This window comes from Podarcis erhardii (genome assembly GCF_964252035.2).
Source record: "Podarcis erhardii genome assembly, chromosome: Z".
NCBI lineage: Eukaryota > Metazoa > Chordata > Lepidosauria > Squamata > Lacertidae > Podarcis > Podarcis erhardii.
The window spans coordinates 41,183,054-41,203,636 of record NC_138504.1 but is presented as its reverse complement, the minus strand read 5'-3'; the positions used below and the strand labels follow the sequence as shown (position 1 = coordinate 41,203,636).

General features: G+C 41.5%; 1 protein-coding gene across 3 annotated transcripts in view; it reads right to left on the bottom strand.

Moving 5' to 3' along the window:
- Positions 1 to 20,583, bottom strand: part of C5 (complement C5) — a 77,881-nt gene that overhangs the window by 35,949 nt on the left and 21,349 nt on the right. For all 3 annotated transcript variants that reach the window (XM_081847427.1, XM_081847426.1, XM_081847428.1), the window contains exons 7-21: positions 20,042 to 20,132; positions 18,984 to 19,089; positions 14,488 to 14,614; positions 13,892 to 14,007; positions 10,495 to 10,695; positions 9,545 to 9,748; positions 8,090 to 8,299; positions 7,380 to 7,529; positions 6,503 to 6,632; positions 6,284 to 6,349; positions 4,878 to 5,081; positions 2,806 to 2,890; positions 2,158 to 2,234; positions 1,152 to 1,291; positions 571 to 798 (exon numbers count right to left, since the gene is read on the bottom strand). In XM_081847427.1, the coding sequence (XP_081703553.1) occupies positions 571 to 798; positions 1,152 to 1,291; positions 2,158 to 2,234; positions 2,806 to 2,890; positions 4,878 to 5,081; positions 6,284 to 6,349; positions 6,503 to 6,632; positions 7,380 to 7,529; positions 8,090 to 8,299; positions 9,545 to 9,748; positions 10,495 to 10,695; positions 13,892 to 14,007; positions 14,488 to 14,614; positions 18,984 to 19,089; positions 20,042 to 20,132 (2,135 nt within the window). The remainder of the gene's footprint in view (positions 1 to 570; positions 799 to 1,151; positions 1,292 to 2,157; positions 2,235 to 2,805; positions 2,891 to 4,877; positions 5,082 to 6,283; positions 6,350 to 6,502; positions 6,633 to 7,379; positions 7,530 to 8,089; positions 8,300 to 9,544; positions 9,749 to 10,494; positions 10,696 to 13,891; positions 14,008 to 14,487; positions 14,615 to 18,983; positions 19,090 to 20,041; positions 20,133 to 20,583) is intronic.

The following is a 20,583-nucleotide window of genomic DNA, read 5'->3' as shown; positions in this document are numbered from 1 at the left end:
AGGGAGCCGGCGTACAGCTTCCGGGTCATGTGGCCAGCAGGACTAAGCCACTTCTGGAGAACCAGAGCAGCGCACAGAAACACCGTTCACCTTCCCGCTGGAGCGGTACCTATTTATCTACTTGCACTTTGATGTGCATTCGAACTGCTAGGTCGGCAGGAGCAGGGACCGAGAAACGGGAGCTCACCCCGTCGCGGGGATTCGAACCACCGACCTTCTGATCGGCAAGTCCTAGGCTCTGTGGTTTAACCCACAACACCACCCACGTCCCACAGGTATAGGTACAGCTCAGTTTTTTCCTCCACCTACCAATGCCCTCCCACTAAGGTTACCAGAAGGAGAGGAAGCAGCAGCCTTTCCACTGTCCTTAGACCCAGCTATGTGACTCGCATTCTGTTGAATTTTGCAACTAAGAACTTGTCGTCCTGGGTTTGCTTTCTCCCCTCCTCATCCCTCGTCCCTTTAATATGTTGTGAGAGGGATTAAAATCACGTGTGCTTTATAAACAATCATTCATTTCTGATTTGCAGGGGTGGGAAGGCTTTTCAAGAAAAAATAGCTTGATCTTACCACAACTCTTAATGTTCTCACGAGGACTTCATTGACAGAATCACCCTTCAGTGTAAAGTTGATGGTGTGGAGGCCTGTCTCCAGAGGGAGAATCTTGAATGTTGCCAAGGCAACTGATGATCCCTGGAGATCCCGACGCCTGCAAATGGTTTCTTGGATACCGTGCTGTCCAGTGCTCGTGCCTCCGAAAAGGCAAATGCCTTCACCCACAGATACCTTAGTGCAGTACTAAAGCATGTGTCAAAAAGGGTTAGAAGAGGTTTCCATCAGCTGACTCAGTAACATGTAGCTTATAAGCATGTGCAAAGAGGTATTTTCTTTCGTAAAAAAATGCATTTTTACATGTTATTTTCATTAATATATTTATTTTAATGCACACTTTAAATTTTTATGTGCAGTTTTTAACAAAACATTGGTTGGAGAACCATATCATAAAACTGAGATAAGTGTGAATTTCAAAGGATGGCTATGCTTGGGTTCTGATATTGTTTTGGAAAGTGCGAATCTGAGATATATATATACTGAATCCAACATTTTCCCCCATCCCTAACTCTTAGCAACATTTTCTGTCAGAGCCTTACCCTGGTTCTGGAACCTTTGTAATTGTAAACAGATCCTCTCAATTCTATCTGTTCTCCACGGACAACAGAGTAGGGAACATGCACATCTATGAAGACGTTTTTCATTACCTGCACCTGAAGTGCATCAGCAACACAGATACCTGTGTGAAAATCAAACAGGCAAACAAACAACACCATTTGTAAGTAGTATTTAGTATTTAGTAATTAATTAACCAGTCAGTATTTAATAGCATTTACTAATGCTTTTTTAAAACTACTGATGCACATTATACATATGGGTGAGCAATATGGTTAGTACTAACAGAATTAATAGCTTAACATGTTTATTAAATACCATTAAAATGCTTTTTGGGAAGGAAGGGCTTTTTGTTTTAAATCTGCAGATTGATGTAGGAAATGGAACAGAATGGAATTATGAGTCAAACACGTGGAAGTTTATCCATTCCTTATGATGATGGTTAACATCATGGACGTTTTTAATGCTTTGATGGAATTGCTTTTATTATTATTATTATTATTATTATTATTATTATTATTATTATTATGTATGGATTTTATCATTGATGTTACAAACAACTTAGAAGGCCATATTGGCATGTAAGCAGTATATAAAACCCATTTTCTGATCTTAATGCCCTTACAGGGGAAGATGGGTTTAATGTTGTTCAGGTTGGCAGCCATCTTGTGCCAAAATATTCCATGCTTTAACTATGCACAATACAAAGAAGGACTTCTTTTTTTCATCCTGAATCTCCCGCCATTTTCTCTCTCTCTCTATCTCTCTCTCTCTCCCTCTCTCTCTCTCTCTCTCTCTCACACACACACACACACACACACACACACACACACACCTCTCCTGGGAGACATCCCAATTCTCCTCTGTGTATTGGACAAGTTGGTCAAGCAAAGCTGGAATCTCAGAGGTCCCCAATTATCTCATTTTTCATATAAAATTTCACTCGCTCACTAAGAAGGGCTACAACAATATGAGACATTTTATACATACCTTTGTCTGAAATGCTAACTCCTTGTATTTCCCAGGTGGTGATAGAATCTGGCAATGTCACAGGAAGAGCCTTTGAACTGCATTTATTAGGAGGGGGGGAAGGCAAACACATCAAAAAAAAATGTAGCTAACAAGCATCAGTCAAATTTTTTTAAAAATATACTACAAAAATGCATTATCTTATAGAAAAAAATGTGTATATTAGAAATTTGCACTAAAATGCTGGTGAATTTTCAACAGGTTTTTTAAAAAATAAAATCACAGATTGTGGCAGAAATCTGGAAAACTGAAAAATGAAGAACTAAGATCACAAATCTGTCCATCCTTACTTGAATAGCTGGGGATTGTGAGACCTCCAGGTATAGGGCGGTATATAAATTCAATAAATAATAAAAATTGAACCTGGGACCTTCTTCATGTAAGTTGTATGCACTGAGACAGTGCTCAATCCACTATAAGGAAGCTACCAGACAACTATCAGACCACTGATCCATCTAGTTCAGTCCTGTCTATACTGGCTGGCAGCAGTTCTCCTGGGTTTAGCTGTGAAAATGTTCTCAATGGATACTTCAGCTCATTCAAGAGAGAAGTTTCATTCTAGGCCACAGCTGAAGTCAAAATGACTGAGTCTCTCCCAGAGTACTGTACCTGTGAACTGGGTGAACCTCCCATAGCCAGCTTTCAGGAAAATATGTTCGGATCTCTGGATCCAAATTCAACATGGCATCAAGGGCTGGAAAATATTTTTTAAAGGAATTTCAGAAAATTAGAAAAGTCAGCCAGTAGTCAGGAACTGCTAGGACCAGCACAGGGATGTGGAACCTGTAGTCCTTAGAGATGCTGTTGGACTCCCGCTCACATCAGCCCTGGTCACCATGGCCAATGGTCAAGAGTGACATGCTCATTTGTGTGGATCAGTTTCCATATAGTGTGTACAGTGGTACCTCGGGTTAAAAACTTAATTCGTTCTGGAGGTCCATTCTTAGCCTGAAACTGTTCTTAACCTGAAGCACCACTTTAGCTAATGGGGCCTCCTGCTGCTGCCGCGCCGCTAGAGCACGATTTCTGTTCTCATCCTGAAGCAAAGTTCTTAACCTGAGGTACTATTTCTGGGTTAACGGAGTCTGTAACCTGAAGCGTACGTAACCTGAAGCGTATGTAACCTGAGGAACCACTGTATTGCATTTTCTCTCCCGCCCCACCCCTTTTTGGCAGTGGAGGCTAGTTTTTAATAGGTGCACCTTGGCTATAGGTTGTGGAAGACCTTTCAGGCCTTTTCTACCTATCCTAGGAGAACAGAGCCCTGGCTAACTCCAGCTACAAAAGCTGAGGCTGCTGAGAAGACTCTTGAGTTGAGGGAAGGTTTAGTCAGTGGGTGTTGGGTTTTTTTGGGGGGGGGGTTGCTAATGTTGTTGATGTTAAATGTGGAAATTGTTCAATTTGATTGTGTTCTTTTTGATGTTTTGTTATGTATGACTACTTCTGTTATGTTCGTTATGTATTTTTTTATATTTTGTGAGCCACCTTGAGCATTGAGTTTTAACTTTGGAAAGGCAGAATAGAAATAAAACGATTGACTGGTTGATTGCCATTACAGCAAATACTATTTACGTACTAAACATTTATAACTATAGTAGGAAACTTGCACGTTTAGGAGAATCTAATGGGAAATCTTGAGGAAATTTTGTAGTTCCATAAGCATCTCCACAGTGTCAACATTTTGCAATAAGGATTTGATCAAAACTTTAGGGGTTGTATCCAACTAAGGTTTACCCTAAGTGGACACATTGAAATGAATGGACCTAAGTTCATCATGCTTGTTAAATTCAGTAGTACTACTTGGCGGACTAGAATCGGCTAGAACCCTGTGTTTATGTAGTTAAAGTACTCAACAAATTTGCTTAATAATGAGGAATTGCAATTGGGGAAGTGCATTAAAAAGTGTGAGATGAATGAATGTCTCACAGGAAGATGTGTAAACACCCCAAAAGCAAATCAGGATGAAGGCAGTATGAATGCTCATTGCCATACAATCTTCCCATGAACAAATCAGTAAAGACAGGATATAATCTGTTATGAGTTTGGGGAAGGTTGGGGAACCAGTCAAGAATGTTCATCTGTGGATGAAGACTAGATGGTCACTTTAGTACTCCACTTTAAAGGAATGAGCTGGGCTGCAATTAGCTGCCTCTAAGTGAGAAAGAATCAAAGGTGTAATAAGTGGGACCAGGCTAAGGAGTTGCATGTGAGTGAGCTGAAAGAGATTGATGCTGCAGGAACAGGGGATAGAGACATGGCTTGCTCTGTGCGGGATCTAGAGCTGTGACGAATGGAAAAGCAATATATTTCGGAGTGTTGATACAGTGAGCCCCTCCATCCTATGCCCAAGGTGTGTGTGTGTGTGTGTGTGTGTGTGTGTGTGTGTGTGTGTGTGTGTGTAAATCAAACTGTATATCCTAACTCCACAGTCTCTGTTGACCTTCTTACCAGAGGAACCGAGCCCTGGATAAGCGTACAACCGCACATCCACTGCTTAGGGTGGCATGCAACATCTAACATCCACACAAGCTTTCTGCAAGCAGATCAGGAGGACTGCTTGAGCATCAGACCCCAATTTGATTGGCTGACCAAAACATCTGTTCGTTCCATTCATCTCCTTTGTTTAAAATCCCCTGTGAAACAGTAGCATGCCTCCAAATGGTGTCATGGGGTAATGTTACCTTTTCTCGCCAGTATTAAAACCTTGTGAGTTTCATTCCGCCGCAGGTTTTCTGCAGTTTCGCAGCAGCGCTTAAAAGCTGCTATGCAAAGGCGACCACCAGACTTAATGCGGTTGGCTCTCTCGGCACAAGTTTGCATGATGGGATACAGTTCTGCTCCAGTTCTACAGCAGTTCCGAAGGTCTTGTCTTTTAAAGTAGGTTACTGAAATGACAATACATAATGCTAGTCTCTTTCTCATGGCATAGTAAAATCAGTACCAGTTTCAGGTTTGGGGCGTCTCCCTCTTAGGGATGTGGATAAAATTTATTATGGGAGTCCCCTTTCCCCATTTTCATTTCTTTTTGAATTTGCATACTGCCTTCCTACATTGCAGTTAGGGATGGAGGGAATCTGTATGCATTTAAAGAAATTCAGACTTTCTGAAACAAGATGTGCAATGAAACACAAGCTGGCCTTTGAAATCATCTGAGTTTTGCAATGCAATACTCCAATGAAAAAATGCTTACAAGAATGCATATATTAGATGGAAGTGTGCATAAAAATGAAAATATAAGTGAAAAATAACATACAGAAATGCATTATATTAGGGGATATTGCTTCCAAGAATGATGGATTTAAAAGAGGATTTTTTAATATTCCCAAATCCCCTATAGAATGTGGAGAACTGAATTTAAGATTGAAAAACCAAAACTGATGGATCCTTCCCTCCCTAATTTACAAGACAGTTTACAAGTCATTGTGAAAAACATGACTATAAAAATAAATACAACAGTTCCTCAACAGGGAGAAATTTAATTTTGTTTGCATTTTTATGAGAAACTTCCTAATTTATGCTTCTCAAACCAATTATGAGCTGAAAAGCAGCTTTCCTTTGCAATTCACACTTCATCAAAGTTTGTGATGCAGTTCTCCAACCAAATAATGTATATAAAAATGCATATAATAGAGAAATTGTGTGCAATAAGCACATATATAAGTGGAAACAACATTAAAAGTCATTATCAGGGAAAATGGATTTCAAAAGTGTGTATATTAGTTAAAGCTTTATACAAAATTTTGTATAATGGGGAAATGTTCACTAATATTTCCATGAGCATTTTTTTAAATTGCAGATTGATGCAGAAATGTAGGGAACTGAATATAAGAGTGGAAAAATGAGAAACCAAGAGAAGATGAAATAGACATATCTATCTGTCCCTGTCCTCTGGGCAAAATGTTAAGCTTGGCTCCCATCTGTGGCAGCCACTCCCCATCTTAAGTTACCGATAATGCAATGCCCTAGCCCTTAGATCTATGAAATCATAGATATGATTAAGAAAACCAAATATATTTCCCACAAATCGCTTGGTTCCCCTCTTCAACACAAAAAAGCTATTGAGTAAAACATCTGGCATATGCTATACCCATTTTGTCGATTTCCTCTTCGATGGTGGACCGTGAGGATCTTACAACAGATTGACAAGCTTCATCTGCGGAAACAAATTGAAGATAAAACCAGTAGCAATGGAGAGAAGCGTGATTTAATAAAGCTGGCGGCAAAATGAAAAAGCCTTGACACCCCAGATATTTAGGGAGGACTTGTGAAAAGGTGTCACTTTGTGGTTAAAAGGGATGGGGGGCACCTGTTTCTTTTGAATCATCAGCATTCGCATTGGTCAGGAAGGTGAGTCCAGCCCTTCGAAACACGTCCACGTTGCTTTGTCCGCCACCAGCACCACAACCAAGGTCACTGGTTTCTAACTGCAAAAGTGCCTAGGGGGGAGAAAAAGGACAGGAGGGGAGGACTATTTTCAGCTTATATTATCAGGGGTAAGAAACCTGTGAGCCTCCAAAAGCCACTCCCACCTTCCCTGACCATTGGTCATGCTGGCTAGGGATAATGGGTGTGGGAGGGCCTAGGAAACACCATATAATTTAAAACAAGGATGAGGAACCTGCAACCTTCCACATGCCACTGGACTACAACTCACATCATCTATTACCACTGGACTTCAACTTGCAACTGCCCCAGCCAGCATGGCCAATGGTCAGAGATAATGAGAGTTGGAGTCAAACAATATTACATTCTGTATATTTAAATGAACTTGTTCAAATATTATATATTTGTTGTCAAAATACGCATGCTATAAATATGAAACATGGATGTAGGGAAACTGAGGCCCTGGAGCCGAATGTGACCTGCTCCCAAGGTCAGATTACTCACTGGCCCTGCTTTGCACCCTCCTTGAGTGTTTTTGCCTGGCCAGAATGTTTCCTTGAGCTCTGGGAATGCTCCTTGTTTGTCTAGCTAGAGAGAGGTATGTGAATGTGTGTAGTAACTAGACTTCTGCATGAAGTTAACATTTATATTCACAGTTCTGCCCACCATGGGCATGTGTGCCCCCAGAGGGTGGCCCCAGAGGGATTGAGGCCCTTGGGCTGAAAAAGGTTCCCTGACCCTGGTGTAACACAATGCAAACAGGTTTTTGTTTTGTTTTGTTTGGAGCATAAGTACGCAACTCTTTCCATGGGCCTTGTCTTCGATCTTGTGACGCCGTAGATTGCTACATCCATAGATGACAAAGCAACCAAAGAGTCAAACTGGGTTTTCAAAGAAAGCAAAACTGAATCTCCTGGGCTGTATGTCCTTTCACTTGTTGATAATTTAACCTGCATAGGAGAAGAGAGGGGAAAACAGGATTCACTAAAGGAAATCCATTTATTTCAATGGTACCTGACTGGGTCCCAGTTTTCTCTAAAGTGTGTGCATATTTTTTTAAAACACACACATACACACACACACACACACACACACACACACACAAATGGAGAAATTCACACTCCTCTGAGATTTGAAATTCAGCCCCCCCCCCCCAGTAGCAAACCTTGAGTCCTACCTCTGGGAGAAAGGCAATAAATAAATAAATAAATAAATAAATAAATAAATAAATAAATAAATAAATAAATAAATAAATAAATGATTGATTGATTGATTGATTGATTGATTGATTTACTGGGGTTCAGCATACATATAAATCCATATATTAGTTAGAGGTGGGGAATTAGTTGGAGGTGTTCTCATAAAAAATTTCATGAGGACAATTTTAATCTTTTTTAAAGATGCAGTGAAATAAATTGCAAAGTGATGTGGGGAAGTGTTCAGAAAAATGAGAAGAAAAATGGGGGAAACCAAACTGGTCAGTGTCACCCACCCATTACATGTTACTCACCTCAAGGCTGTTTCCACATTTCTGTTCTACATTTAACCAGACTGAATCAGCTACCAACTCTGCAGCTCCCTCTCCTGTAACTATGTAGTAGACAAGTAGGCGGGCTGAAGGGACCATTTCCTTCGTTAGCTGAAATCTTAGACTTTGATAAGTGGAGTCTTTAACTCTCTCCTGAGTCCCGTGGGCTTTTATTTTCCCTTTGGATAAGATCTAAAGGAAAGGAGGAAAGGAACTAAGTTAAAAACAATGGGCTTTGGATGAGAGAGAGAGAGAGAGAGAGAGAGAGAGAGAGATATCCAGGGAAGGCTGGGAGAGAACCCTACTTGAAACATGGAGAGCTGCTTCCAATCAGAGCAGAACATACTGGGCTTGGCCCTGACTCAGCCACTGGCAGAGGAAGAGGAGTGTGTGGGGGAGCACACCACCCCCAGCAGCATGATCCCGGTGGGGTGCCATCGCGGCTGCCCCCCCAGTGCACTGGGCACCACGCCCCCGCAGGTGATGTGCCATGCTCCCAGGACATGTGCCACACCCCTGTAGGTGGCATGTCATGCCCCCGGGATGCCGCCAGCCCCGCCCCCGCTTGCTCCCCCCGCCCCTGTGACGGAGTATGAAGCTCTGCCACTGGATTCAGCATAAGGCAGCTTCCTACAAAACTGACATTGAGAATCAACAATGTGCTTTGCTTGATGAAACCCTAAAAATGCCAGAGTAATTGGCAGTGAAATTGAAGAGGGCAATTTCAAAGAGTTAGCAGAGTGTAACGTGCTCTAGAGCTACAATTATTAAGGTGTCAAATCTTTCTGAGACATATCATAGCAGGAGGTGATTTACAAGACAACATGTTGAGTGGCAAGTCTATTGGGTTGTATCTAGTGTTAGTCCTACTCAGAATAGACCCATGGAAATTATTTGACCTAAGTTAATCATGGTCCTTAACTTCAACAAATCCACTCTCAGTAAGACTGGTACTGGATACAACCCCCTATCCACTGCTTAGAAGAAGCTCTTTGCACTTCTCTTCTCGTTCAGAATGGAAGGGTAGGCGGGTGTCCAATCCTGGCAGCAAATGAGATGTTGGCATGTTTAAGCGGGGAGGGGGGGGGGAGGTTTCAACGTAGGAGAAAATGAGCCAGTGCAGACCTGAGCAGGAACAGTGAAAGTTCTCATGCACATTATGAGTGACTGAGACCCTTTGTGGGCGCCATAGGAGGTATATGTAAGCAACACTGGTGCTTCTGCTTTAGTATACATAACACTGAAGAAAGCATAGTGAGAGACAGACTTAAATACTTGTGAATTTGCTGGTCTTTTGTGTCGCCCGAAATCTCCTGACTGAGGTGGCCGCTTCATGGCATGCAAGGGCAGGATGAGACCTGGAAGCTTGAGGGACAATTCAATGCAATTCAAGACAACACATTAAGAGGCAAGTGGGTTGTTTTTTTCTGTGCGTACCACATAGCTATAGTGATGTATTTTATCAAGATAGTGGCTTGATGGGTGTATGTTGATGTGAAGGGTATCACCCACACGTAGCAATTGGTGGTTTGAAGCCCAGTCGATGTACAGGTAACTTCCACTGAGGGAAGCATATGATTTTGCCTCGTAGCTTTCACTGGCCTGATTTTCTTCTGGTAAACTGGTATCTGCAGTTTTTATCTGGAAATGATGGGAAACAAAATGAATTTAAATCTACCTGGGCAATAAGAGTCTTAAAAAGTACAAGTCAGCAAGCAGGAAGGTCTAGGAAACATCAGACGCTCAGAAGATAAGCACTGCATGCAGAAGGTCCCTGGTTCAAACCCCAGCAACTCCATGTAGCGCTTAGAGTTCCGGCTACATGAAACCCTGATGAGTCCCTACCAGTCTGTGTAGGCTATGTTGAGCTAGATGACCCAATGGTCTGACTCAGCATAGTGCAGCTTCCTTTGTTCCTATAACCTCCTATCAGCTGAGGGTCCACTTATTTTGTCATGACTGCCATTCCTTCCCCCGCACTCTGGGAACCTGAGGGTGCCTTGAGAGCCACTGACAAGTCAGCACTGACAATACCAAACAAGGTAAACCAATGATCAATATAACGGATGAATCAATTAAATGTTGTGGTTCAAGTCTTAACATGAAACACATCTCATTTCCCCAGCACCTCTTGCTGTCAAGTTTCTAAATATGGTTTAAGACAGGCACCCCCTCCCTTTGGGGGGGCACATACACAGTATACATTTTAATAGTATTTTTTGTTGTAATGCACTGTGTTTAAATATAAAAATCCAGTTTTCAAGGTCACCCATCTGAACTAGAAAGCGGGGCGGGGAATGTTCCAAATGCGCTGCACACAGGCCAAAATATACAGTCTCAAAGTACAGCCTGTACAAGAACGGAAACCCGAAAAGAATTTAACTCACTCGAAACTCCAGCACTTTGCAGTCAGAAGGAATATTAACCACAAATAAAGCTGTCCCGTCGTTTTGGCTTGTTTGCCTTCTCCCAGATTCTGCACCTTCTTGAACTAACACGTTCTCTTCCATTTGCTCATTGAAAGCAGTAGCCGTGAAGACAATGGGTATGTTTCTAGCAGGGGCATCTGCCGTATCCTTCACCTGCACCTATTAGCACAGAAACAAAATCATTTCACTATAATACAATCTTCTTTTAAAGCAGGGACGGGGAAGCTCTTTTCAACCTGAGGGCCACCTTCCATGGGCCATGGGTCAGCTAGGGGCAAAAGTGAGCAGAGCAACAGGTGTCATTTTTACCTTTGCACTGTTGAGTAGTTTACAACACAGACACATACGATCCTAAAATTCTCCCCCCCCCCAAAAAAAAAACAAGTTAGCTGTTCTACATACACTTGCTAGAAAACTTGATACTGATTAGGATCCAGTCAATGTCTAAATCTCAAGTAAAGATTTTTGTGTGAGAGAGAAAGCTTCTATCCACAGAATCACAGAATCATAGAACTGTGGAGTTGGAAAGGGACCCTAACGATCATCTAGCCCAGTGTTTCCCAACCTTGGGCCTCCAGCTGTTGTTGGACTACAACTCCCATCAACCTTAGCTAGTAAGACCAGTGGTCAGGGATGATGGGAATTGTAGTCCGAAAACAGCTGGAGGCCCAAGGTTGGGAAACACTGATCTAGCCCAACCCCTGCAATGCAGGAATATGCAGCTGTCTCATAAGGGGAACGAACCTGCAACCTTGGAGTCATCAGCACCACGCTCTAACCAACTGAGTTATCCTTGAGATTTTCTAGGCTGTGCCCATGTATTAAGACAAGCCACCCGAAAGCTATCTGGAGTTAATTACTTTCGCTTCAAGCAAAATGAGTCTTACAAAATTAAGGCTTAGTGTTATGCCCTCAGTGTTTCCGAATGGTATCTATAAGGAAATTGCCCTTGGGGCACCATTTCTTTGTGTTTCCTTCTGCTCGCTACATCACCCAGTGTCCTCTACATAAATAACTGTCTGAGTGCGCTGCTCTGGTTCGCCAGAAGTGGCTTAGTCATGCTGGCCACATGACCCGGAAGCTGTCGGCCAGTAAAGCGAGATGAGCGCTGTTAAGTTGTGGGTGAACATATCAGACGACACAGCGATTCTTCCAAAACAGCTCTTTATTTGTAAGCTGGAACAGAACTGAACTGAAGGGCTCAGTCAGCCTGCTTATATAGAGCTCCAGTACCACATTACTGTAACAACTTTCTAAAACTATCCAATCACTGAACGTCACTTTCAATCCTCCATTTGCATAACTATCTACAGGATCCCACTGCTGGCCCAGGGTGAGAACTTCAGTACATAACAAGTGCCGCAACCCCAGAGTTGTCTGCGACTAGACCTAATGGCCAGGGGTCCCTTTATCTTTACTATAGCCACAGCAAGGAGTGGGGATCAAAACATCAAGTGGTTTTGTGTGCATTCTGCTATTGGACAAGGAAAATTATGTTACCTTGCATGCATCTCTATTTGATTTAGCTGCCAGGAAAGTAGGAGCCAAATTTGTGGCTTTGCTGTGAATGTTATGGCTTACAGCTAAACAAATAAACGTGTTAATACTCTTACTACTGCTGAACTCTACCCTCTGTACAGGTAAACAACAAGGGAATGAAGCACAGCCAGATAAGGTGTGACCTGGGGAGAGTCTGAGGGCCAGATAGTGAGGCTTAGAGGCCTACATTCTCTCTCTCTCTCTCTCTCTTTCAAACACACACACACACACACACACACACAGGCCTGAGGCACATCACCCACGTTTTAAACCATTTTCTTGTACAAAATATCTGTATTCTTTTATTATTAGGAATCAGAGACAGGTAACTGTTACCACATACAGTATATAATAGCAATCAAGGGATTCCCAGTTCAGTTGTAAATCTGAGCTGAAACCCTCTACAGTTTTTCACAGGCATTGACAGCAGTGTCAAAAATAACATCCATTTTCAATTAATTTTTGGCATATTTATTGTTGTGAACCACCATGAGACCTATGGATATAGGGTGGTATGCAAATTTAGTAAATAATAATAAAATAATAATTGTTGAGTAAATGTTTGCTTATTTATGTATATTGCCTTCACTTTTGGTTGCCTTCAGTTGCCCTCAATCCTGCTATCACATAGCCAAATATGATTGGATATGTGGTGCTGTGATGCCATCCTGTTCACTGCCGTGGGATTCCTGATTGAATGGGACCAACCCATGTGACCAGGAAGCACGAAGAAACAGCATTGAGGGGAAATCTGCCAAAGGAGCAGCAGCCAGATGAAACACTGGCATCAAACAGAACCGGGTGGGGAGAGAGATGACAAATATTTGCACAAAGTGGATTTATTTGGGAACATTCTAACTCACTATCACACCAAGTAATAATGTTCTAAAAGGTAAAGGTACCCCTGCCCGTACGGGCCAGTCTTGCCAGACTCTAGGGTTGTGCGCCCATCTCACTTAAGAGGCTGGGAGCCAGCGCTGTCCGCAGACACTTCCGGGTCACGTGGCCAGCGTGACGAAGCTGCTCTGGCGAGCCAGCACCAGCGCAGCACACGGAAACACCGTTTACCTTCCTGCTATAAAGTGGTACCTATTTATCTACTTGCACTTAGGGGTGCTTTCGAACTGCTAGGTGGGCAGGAGCTGGGACCGAAAGACGGGAGCTCACCCCGCCGCGGGGATTCAAACCGCCGACTATGCGATCGGCAAGCCCTAGGCACTGAGGTTTTACCCACAGCGCCACCCGCGTCCCCTAATAATGTTCTACCATATGCTTTATACGTCTCCAATTTGGAAAAGAGGGAGAAATTTTATTTAGTTCACTTTTAAAGGAAAATGTGCCAAAGCTGCACTTTATAAAATAGCACTATGCCAGCCTGCATTCGTTCCTCATTTAATCTGGATTTCCCCATTCTCATTCATTCATTCATTCATTCAAAGCATTTATACTGTTCGCTTCAGCTGGAAAACCTCCCAGAGTGGCTTACAAATTGATTTAAAAAACAAACAGTCCCTGCCCTCTTACTTAAAATCTAAAAAGACATGGCAGGTAGTGGGGAGGGAAGAGGAAAACAAGCAAATTAATTTTTCTGGGGGAAATCTAATTAAGTTGTGTTTGTTTGATCCTGTTACTGGTGATCAGCTGGCAATCTCTGAACAATCAATTTACATCTTTAAGCCGCCTCATCCGGACACAAACTAATATTCTTCCTTAGACGGAGTAGATGCTGCATGGGAGTAGGGATCTCTTGATGTTGTTATTAAAGTATTATGGTAATTCCGCTGAGTGTGCATTTCCTTTAGTCATGTTAACCAACCTTAATATAGAAGGGGAGTCCAGGCTTCACAAAAAGAGGAGTAGCAACCAAATTGAGTTTGTAAGGTGACAGAACATAATGGACACTGAAAAGTTCACTGTCTTCGCTATGGCCACCTGGCAAAAAAATTAGATGTTTCTTGTGAGAACAGGACTGAATACAAAAAACAACACCAGTGTCATGTTAGCCATCCTGAGTTTCTTTCAGAAATAAGCTTTGTTTAGAACAAAATAAATAACTATTCTAGTATGAATTTTGGCAAATAAATGAACGTTCATGGTTTGTTTAAGAAATATTGCCTTTATTGATAATTTAAGTATTTCTTGTAAACAACTTAGAGGCTTTACTTCAAGTAAAGTGGTATATATCAAGTGGTCTTTATTAACAAATGCAATAAATAGATAGTAAATTTATATCATGGTTCCCCCTTACTTTTCTTTAAACTAAAATGCTCCAAATATTGCAACCTTTCTTCATAGGCAAGTTGCTCCACCCCCTTGCTAATTTTGGTTGCCTTTTTTCTGAAACTTTTCCAACTCTACACTATCCTTTTTGACATGACAGAGATAGAGTGTGTGTGAACATGAGATAATTACCTGTGGATTCCAGCACTGAAGCGGCAATATAAAGTATTGCGCCATCAAGCTCTTGGAGACTGCCGTAACCTATTTCATCAACAGCCACCTTGCTGTTAAAATTGCACTCTGCTAATCCGTTCTCCATCTGATGATCAAGATGCATAACAGTATCAGAAACTATCCAGGAACAGAGACAGTTTTATTCATTTTATTTACAAAAAAAAATCTATATCACCTTTCATCCAATCATTTCAAGGAGGTTTAAAAAAATACAGTTATGTTTCATCTGCACTATACATTTAAAGCAGTATCATACCACTCTAAACAATCATGGCTCCCCCCCCCCCCACAGAATCCTGGGAATTGTACTTTGCTAAAAATGCTGATAGTTGCTGAGAGAACTCCTTTCCCCCTCATCTATATACAATTCTCAGGGTGGTTTTACTGTACAACCCTCTTCCCAGGGAACTCTGGGAACTGTAGCCTTGTAAGGTGAATAGATCCACTAATTTCAGGGGGTCAAATCTGAATATAACTTAGTTGAATGCAGCATATACTGCCAATCCTGGCCCAATGGCATTGGCTGCCAATCACTTTCTGGGCACAATTCCAAGTGCTGGTTTTGACCTACAAAGCCTTAAAAGACTCAGGACCACAATACCTCCCGGCCTGCCTCTCCCCTTACAAACTGACCTGGACCTTGCAATCACCACCTGAGACCTAGGACCCTCGTACCTACAGGACCGCCTCTCCCGGTATGCCCCACGGAGAGTCTCAAGGTTCATAAATAGCAACACCCTAGTGGTCCCGGGCCCTAATGAAGTTAGATTAGCTTCAACCAGAGCCAGGGCCTTTTCAACACTGGCTCCGGCCTGGTGGAACCCTCTGCCTCATGAGACCAGGGCCCTGCGGGATCTGATTTCTTTCCGCAGGGCCTGTAAGACAGAGTTGTTCCGCCTGGCCTTTGGCTTGGAGCCAATTTGATTCCCTCCCCCTCTTTCTTTTTTCTTTTCCTTTCTCCTCCTGTGATGAGGCTACATTTAAATATTTTAATGTTTCAATATTTTAATGTTGTGTTTTAATTTTGTTTTTAAGTTGTATTCATTCAACATGTTTTTATTATTGCTTGTTAGCCGCCTGAGCCCAGCCTTGGCTTGGGAGGGTGGGGTATAAATAAAAAATTATTATTATTATTATTATTATTATTATGCCTTCGCCGTAAGAGACCTGAGGGGTGGCAGCACAAGAATGGGCCTCTTCTGCAGTGGCTCCTTGCCTGTGAAATGCTCTCACCAGGGAGGCTTGCCTGGCGCCTTTATTATATATTGTTAGACAATAGGCAAAAACTCCTATTCTCCCAGGCTTTTGGCTAATTAAACAATCTATGGCCTTTTAAACGGGGTGGGGGTATAGTTTTTGTTTGCTGCTGTTATTATTATTATTATTATTTTCTATACTGTAAACCGCCTTGTGATCCTCGGATGAAGGGTGGTATAGAAATTTTAACGACAACACTGATAGGGCCATGGGTTCCTTATTCTTGGCATAAAGCAATACAGCAGCATACAGGCAACCAATTAGACTTGGATAGCATCCTGCAACACAATGTCAACATAAGCCATTTCACACTATTGTGATGATACCCATTTCTAGCACCAAAGTGTTCATCAGTGGGATGGCTGACTGATTCACTTTTGAAATCAGGACACTAAAAAGAACAAAAATAACTTCATTCGTTGACCTAGTTTTTGGGACAAATGCTTCTGAATCCTGAAAGGAGCACCAAAATAGTTGGCAGTTGTTTGCCGAATTACAAATCCTGGCAACTCTGAAGTACGTTTCTCATTTTTAGCTGATCTGAAGAATGAAAAATTCTAAAGAACACCAACGTTTTCTTGCCTGGAAAATATATTGGCATCTGCCCAAGTAATAGCAAATATTTCAAACTGAGTTCCCAGAAGCAGCTGGAAATGGAAGCAGTTCAAAGACATGCACTCTCACCCACTCAAGGGAGGACCTGGCTGGAAGCCGGGTCTGCATCATCTTAAATCCAAGTAACTGATGTTTAAGTGGCTTGTGGACTGGGCTGTTAGTTAAAATGTGGAAATGGTTGGCTTCCAAGTCAAAGCATTTATATATTTTTAAAGAGTGGAGATTTGGGATGAGGGGAGAAATTCAGTTGGGTTTGCATTTTAATTAACACTGAAACAATGCACCAACCAAAATGGTTTTGTTTTGTTTTTAAATTCTCCAATTCAAAAGTGTCCAAATTGCATATATGTACATAAATGTGTATTGTTAGTGAAAAATATCCACATTAAAAATGCATGTATTGCATATAATATATATATATAAGTGAAAATAACACAAAAAATGCACATGTTACTGAAAAGAACATTGGGAGGGACTTTGCAGTTGGTTCCAACTCATGGGCTAGCGGTTGTCTATTCCTGCTATGAGACAATCTTCCTCATAAACATTTCTAGATGCCAGTGGTGGCTGGTGCCTACTAGGGACTGGTAGAGCATAAGGCAGGGAGCCCAGCAACAGCTGGCACCAGAGCTAGTGACAGGCAGAGCCAACAAATTATAGTTTTTTCCCCATCTACGTCCCTGCTGAGTCCTGCAAGGGCAACTTTGAACCTAAAGAGGAGGAAGCTGAGAGGCAGTGCCACCCCCTGGACTGCTTGTCAGTAAGAAGCCAGACTGAGACTGGTGGAGAAGTGCCCCCCTCGCCCTGGTGGATGAGGTACCACCTGTCTGTTTCAAGAGAGTGCACCTCTGGGGATGAAGTCAAACTGCACAGTGACCTCTCCAAGATGCTACCCTGGGCAGTGTACAGTCATACCTTGGGTTACAGACGCTTCAGGTTCCGTTTTTTCAGGTTATGGACATGCCAAAACCTGGACGTACTGGAATGGGTTACTTCCAGGTTTCGACAGCCGTGCATGCACAGAAGTGCTAAATTGTGCTTTGCGCATGCGCAGAAGAGCTAAATCGCAATCCACACATGCACAAACGCAGCTCTGTGGGTTGTGAACGCCGCGGGTTGCGAAAGTGCATCCCGCACGTATCACGTTCGCAACCCGAGCATCCACTGTATATAGAGGTCCTAGGCTGCTCAGATAACAAGATTCCCCTCTTAGCCTCATCCTACATCAAGAGCGAAATTTATCCTTTACTTTTGAAGCATGGATGTAGAAAAAGCTCAAGTTCAAGCAGGCAAAATATAATGGTGAGCTGTCTACTGTGAACCTTTCATATGTGTTAGAATCAGTAGCTTTTCCATGCACACATGCAGAAGTGGCAACCAGAAAATGACAACAAAAATCCCCTCACACAGTTTCATGTTCGCTAAAGGGAAATTCAAGTGCACTTTCATCATTCACAGCTGACAGCAAACCAGAACTATGTTTGCTCAAACAAAGTGCATTTCTGTAAACCACCCTGTGATCCTCTGATGGAGGGTAGTATCGAAATTTACATAACAATGATGATGGTGATGTTGCACCTCGCACAACAAATCCAGAGTTTTTGCTGGGAAATGCACTGAAAAGCATAGGATGAATGAATAATTAGCAGGAAGATGTTTAAATGCTACACAAGCAAATCAGGACAAAAGCGCAATAAAGTCCAGATATCGTCAAACCACCACATAAACTTTGTGCAAGCAAATCAGGATGGATGCTCAATAAATAGGTCCTCTAGGAGAGCCCTTAAATGTGCTCTTTCAGGTTTAAAAATGAAAAGCATTGACTATGAATAAAAATATTAATTATTATAGATTTGGGGACACAAACCCAAATCCTATAAATTAATAAATGGTAGGATTTTGATTATTTGGAGTATTGAAGGGAAACTTGCAGGCCGGTGGGAAAATAAAGGCTAAGCTTTCTTTCCAAGCCAGGGCCTCACCTGGGATCGAGGCATTAAAATGATGAAATGTCATGTTAGCCCATCTGAGAGCCTGAGCCTGGGAAGACAGGGATTGCCGTGGTGACAGGATGTGGGTTCACAGTGACAGGAAGAGTCTTTTAGAACAAGGTGTGCTAGGAAGAAGATGGGGAAGAAGAAAGACTGGAAGAGATGCCTTTGACTCCACAGCTGCACTGCTGTAGGAGACAAGCCTTGCTTGAAAAGGACCATGCTGTAAGATCTGGACTTTTTAATAAATTGCTGGTCCGAATGTGTTTTGTTTTGTTTTAAAATGTTACATGGTCCTGCTAGAGTACGGCTTACTTTCATGGAAAACCAACAATGCATCAACTGATGTGGCCTGGCTTCTCAAGCCAAGATAAAACCGTTCTGTGATGAGGTACTGTCTGCTCAATTTCAGTCCAAAGTAGCCTGTGGTTTGTTCATGTTTTCCTTATACCCTTGATAGTACTAGTTTAAAATTGGAATGCTGACACTCAGTAACTGTCAGGGTAAACCTGGAGACAGATCTAAACCTCAGAAGCTACACTGGGAACTGTGACAGGAGGCCTGATGTAATTATTTTTGAACCAGCCTTACCTCAATGCGTTGCAATGCTCTGGGAAGCATCTTTTTTTCAGCTCCTTGAATTATTCCAAAACGGACATAAACTTGAGCATTAGCCAATCTCTTGTTGTAAAAATATCTTGAAAATAACAGCAAAGTAGAAATATTATTATTATCACTACTATTACTATTGCTGCTGCTACTACTACTATTATTATTTCAATTTAGGACCCACCCTTTATCATAACACCACAGGGTGAGATACTGCAATTTAAAAGACAATATTATAAACAGTTCAAAACAAAACCACTCCACCAGTTATTGACACTGTTTCACAGAAAACTATGAGCTAAACTTATACAGTAGTAGTAACTGATTTATTTCAGACAAGAAGGGTTTTGTTTCTTTGTTTAAAAAATGTATCACAATGAGGTAAAGAATGAAATTTCAGAAGCACTGGGTTCTGTCACATTAGTCCTACATGGAGTAGGCCCACTGAAATTAACTGACAAGAGTAATTTAGGTTGATTAATTTCAGTGGGTCTACTCTGAGTAGAACTTAGTTAGATTAACATGTATTTTGAGCTATAATTTTAGCTTCAATGTATGTTTTAACGATTCATTATAGTTCTATTTTGGGGGTTTTAAGCTCTTTAACTTTGATTTTTATTGACAATTTTAATGTATATTTTATATTGTATGTAAGAGGTTTTATGTTGTATCCATTGCTAGTCCTAATCAGAAAGAACCCACTGAAATTAATGCTCATTACTAACTTAGATCTAGAAATTTCAATGTGTCCACTCAAAGTAGAAATTAGATGATCACAACCTTTTATTTACAATTACGTGGTTTATACATTTTGTTAGATAAATAGTTCAACCAATTATAGCAGAAAACAAGAGTACAAACAATTACGAGGAAGAAAACCATGTTTTACATTCCAGAATCCACTACAGCTTTGCAGAGGATACAAGACAAGACTCTCACATTGCAAATCCTGCCCCGCCCCCGCCATTAAAAATAATTGCTTTAAAAAAGCAAACCCAAAGACAAACAAGAAGGATGCAATATGCACAAGCCCGCCTTACCTCGCTTTAATAATGATCCTGAATTGTTCAAATTGCTGAGAGCTTATAAAATTCTTTTCTGGTTCTATCATGACAGAGAAGCTTGGCAATGCTTGAAATGTGAAGTGGAAGAAAGCTCAGTTAAACCCTTTTACTTTTAAGTACTGTATAAAAGAGATCAAATCTATTTCTGCAGAACATTCACTGCTAGGGCTAGCACCTGTTTTCACCAGACCTCCGTCCAGAGTTTGGAGGCATGTGCTTAGACCAGCTCCTTGCTTAAGAGCAGGAAAGGGGGAGAAATTTGATTCAGTTCAAATTTAGAAGCAAACTTGCCTGATTCTCACTTTTTGAAACAATATCTGAATTGAAGCATAATGACCCTTCAAAAACTGGCACTACTCTGAATTTTGCAACAAAGTTCTCAAATTAAGTAATGTATACAAAGATGCATATATTAGGGTAAAGTATGCGTATTAATGCAGTCATTAGTGAACATAAAATACAAAAATATGGGAAGCTGCTTTTCAAATATCTAGATATCGGGCAAATCTGCTTATAAA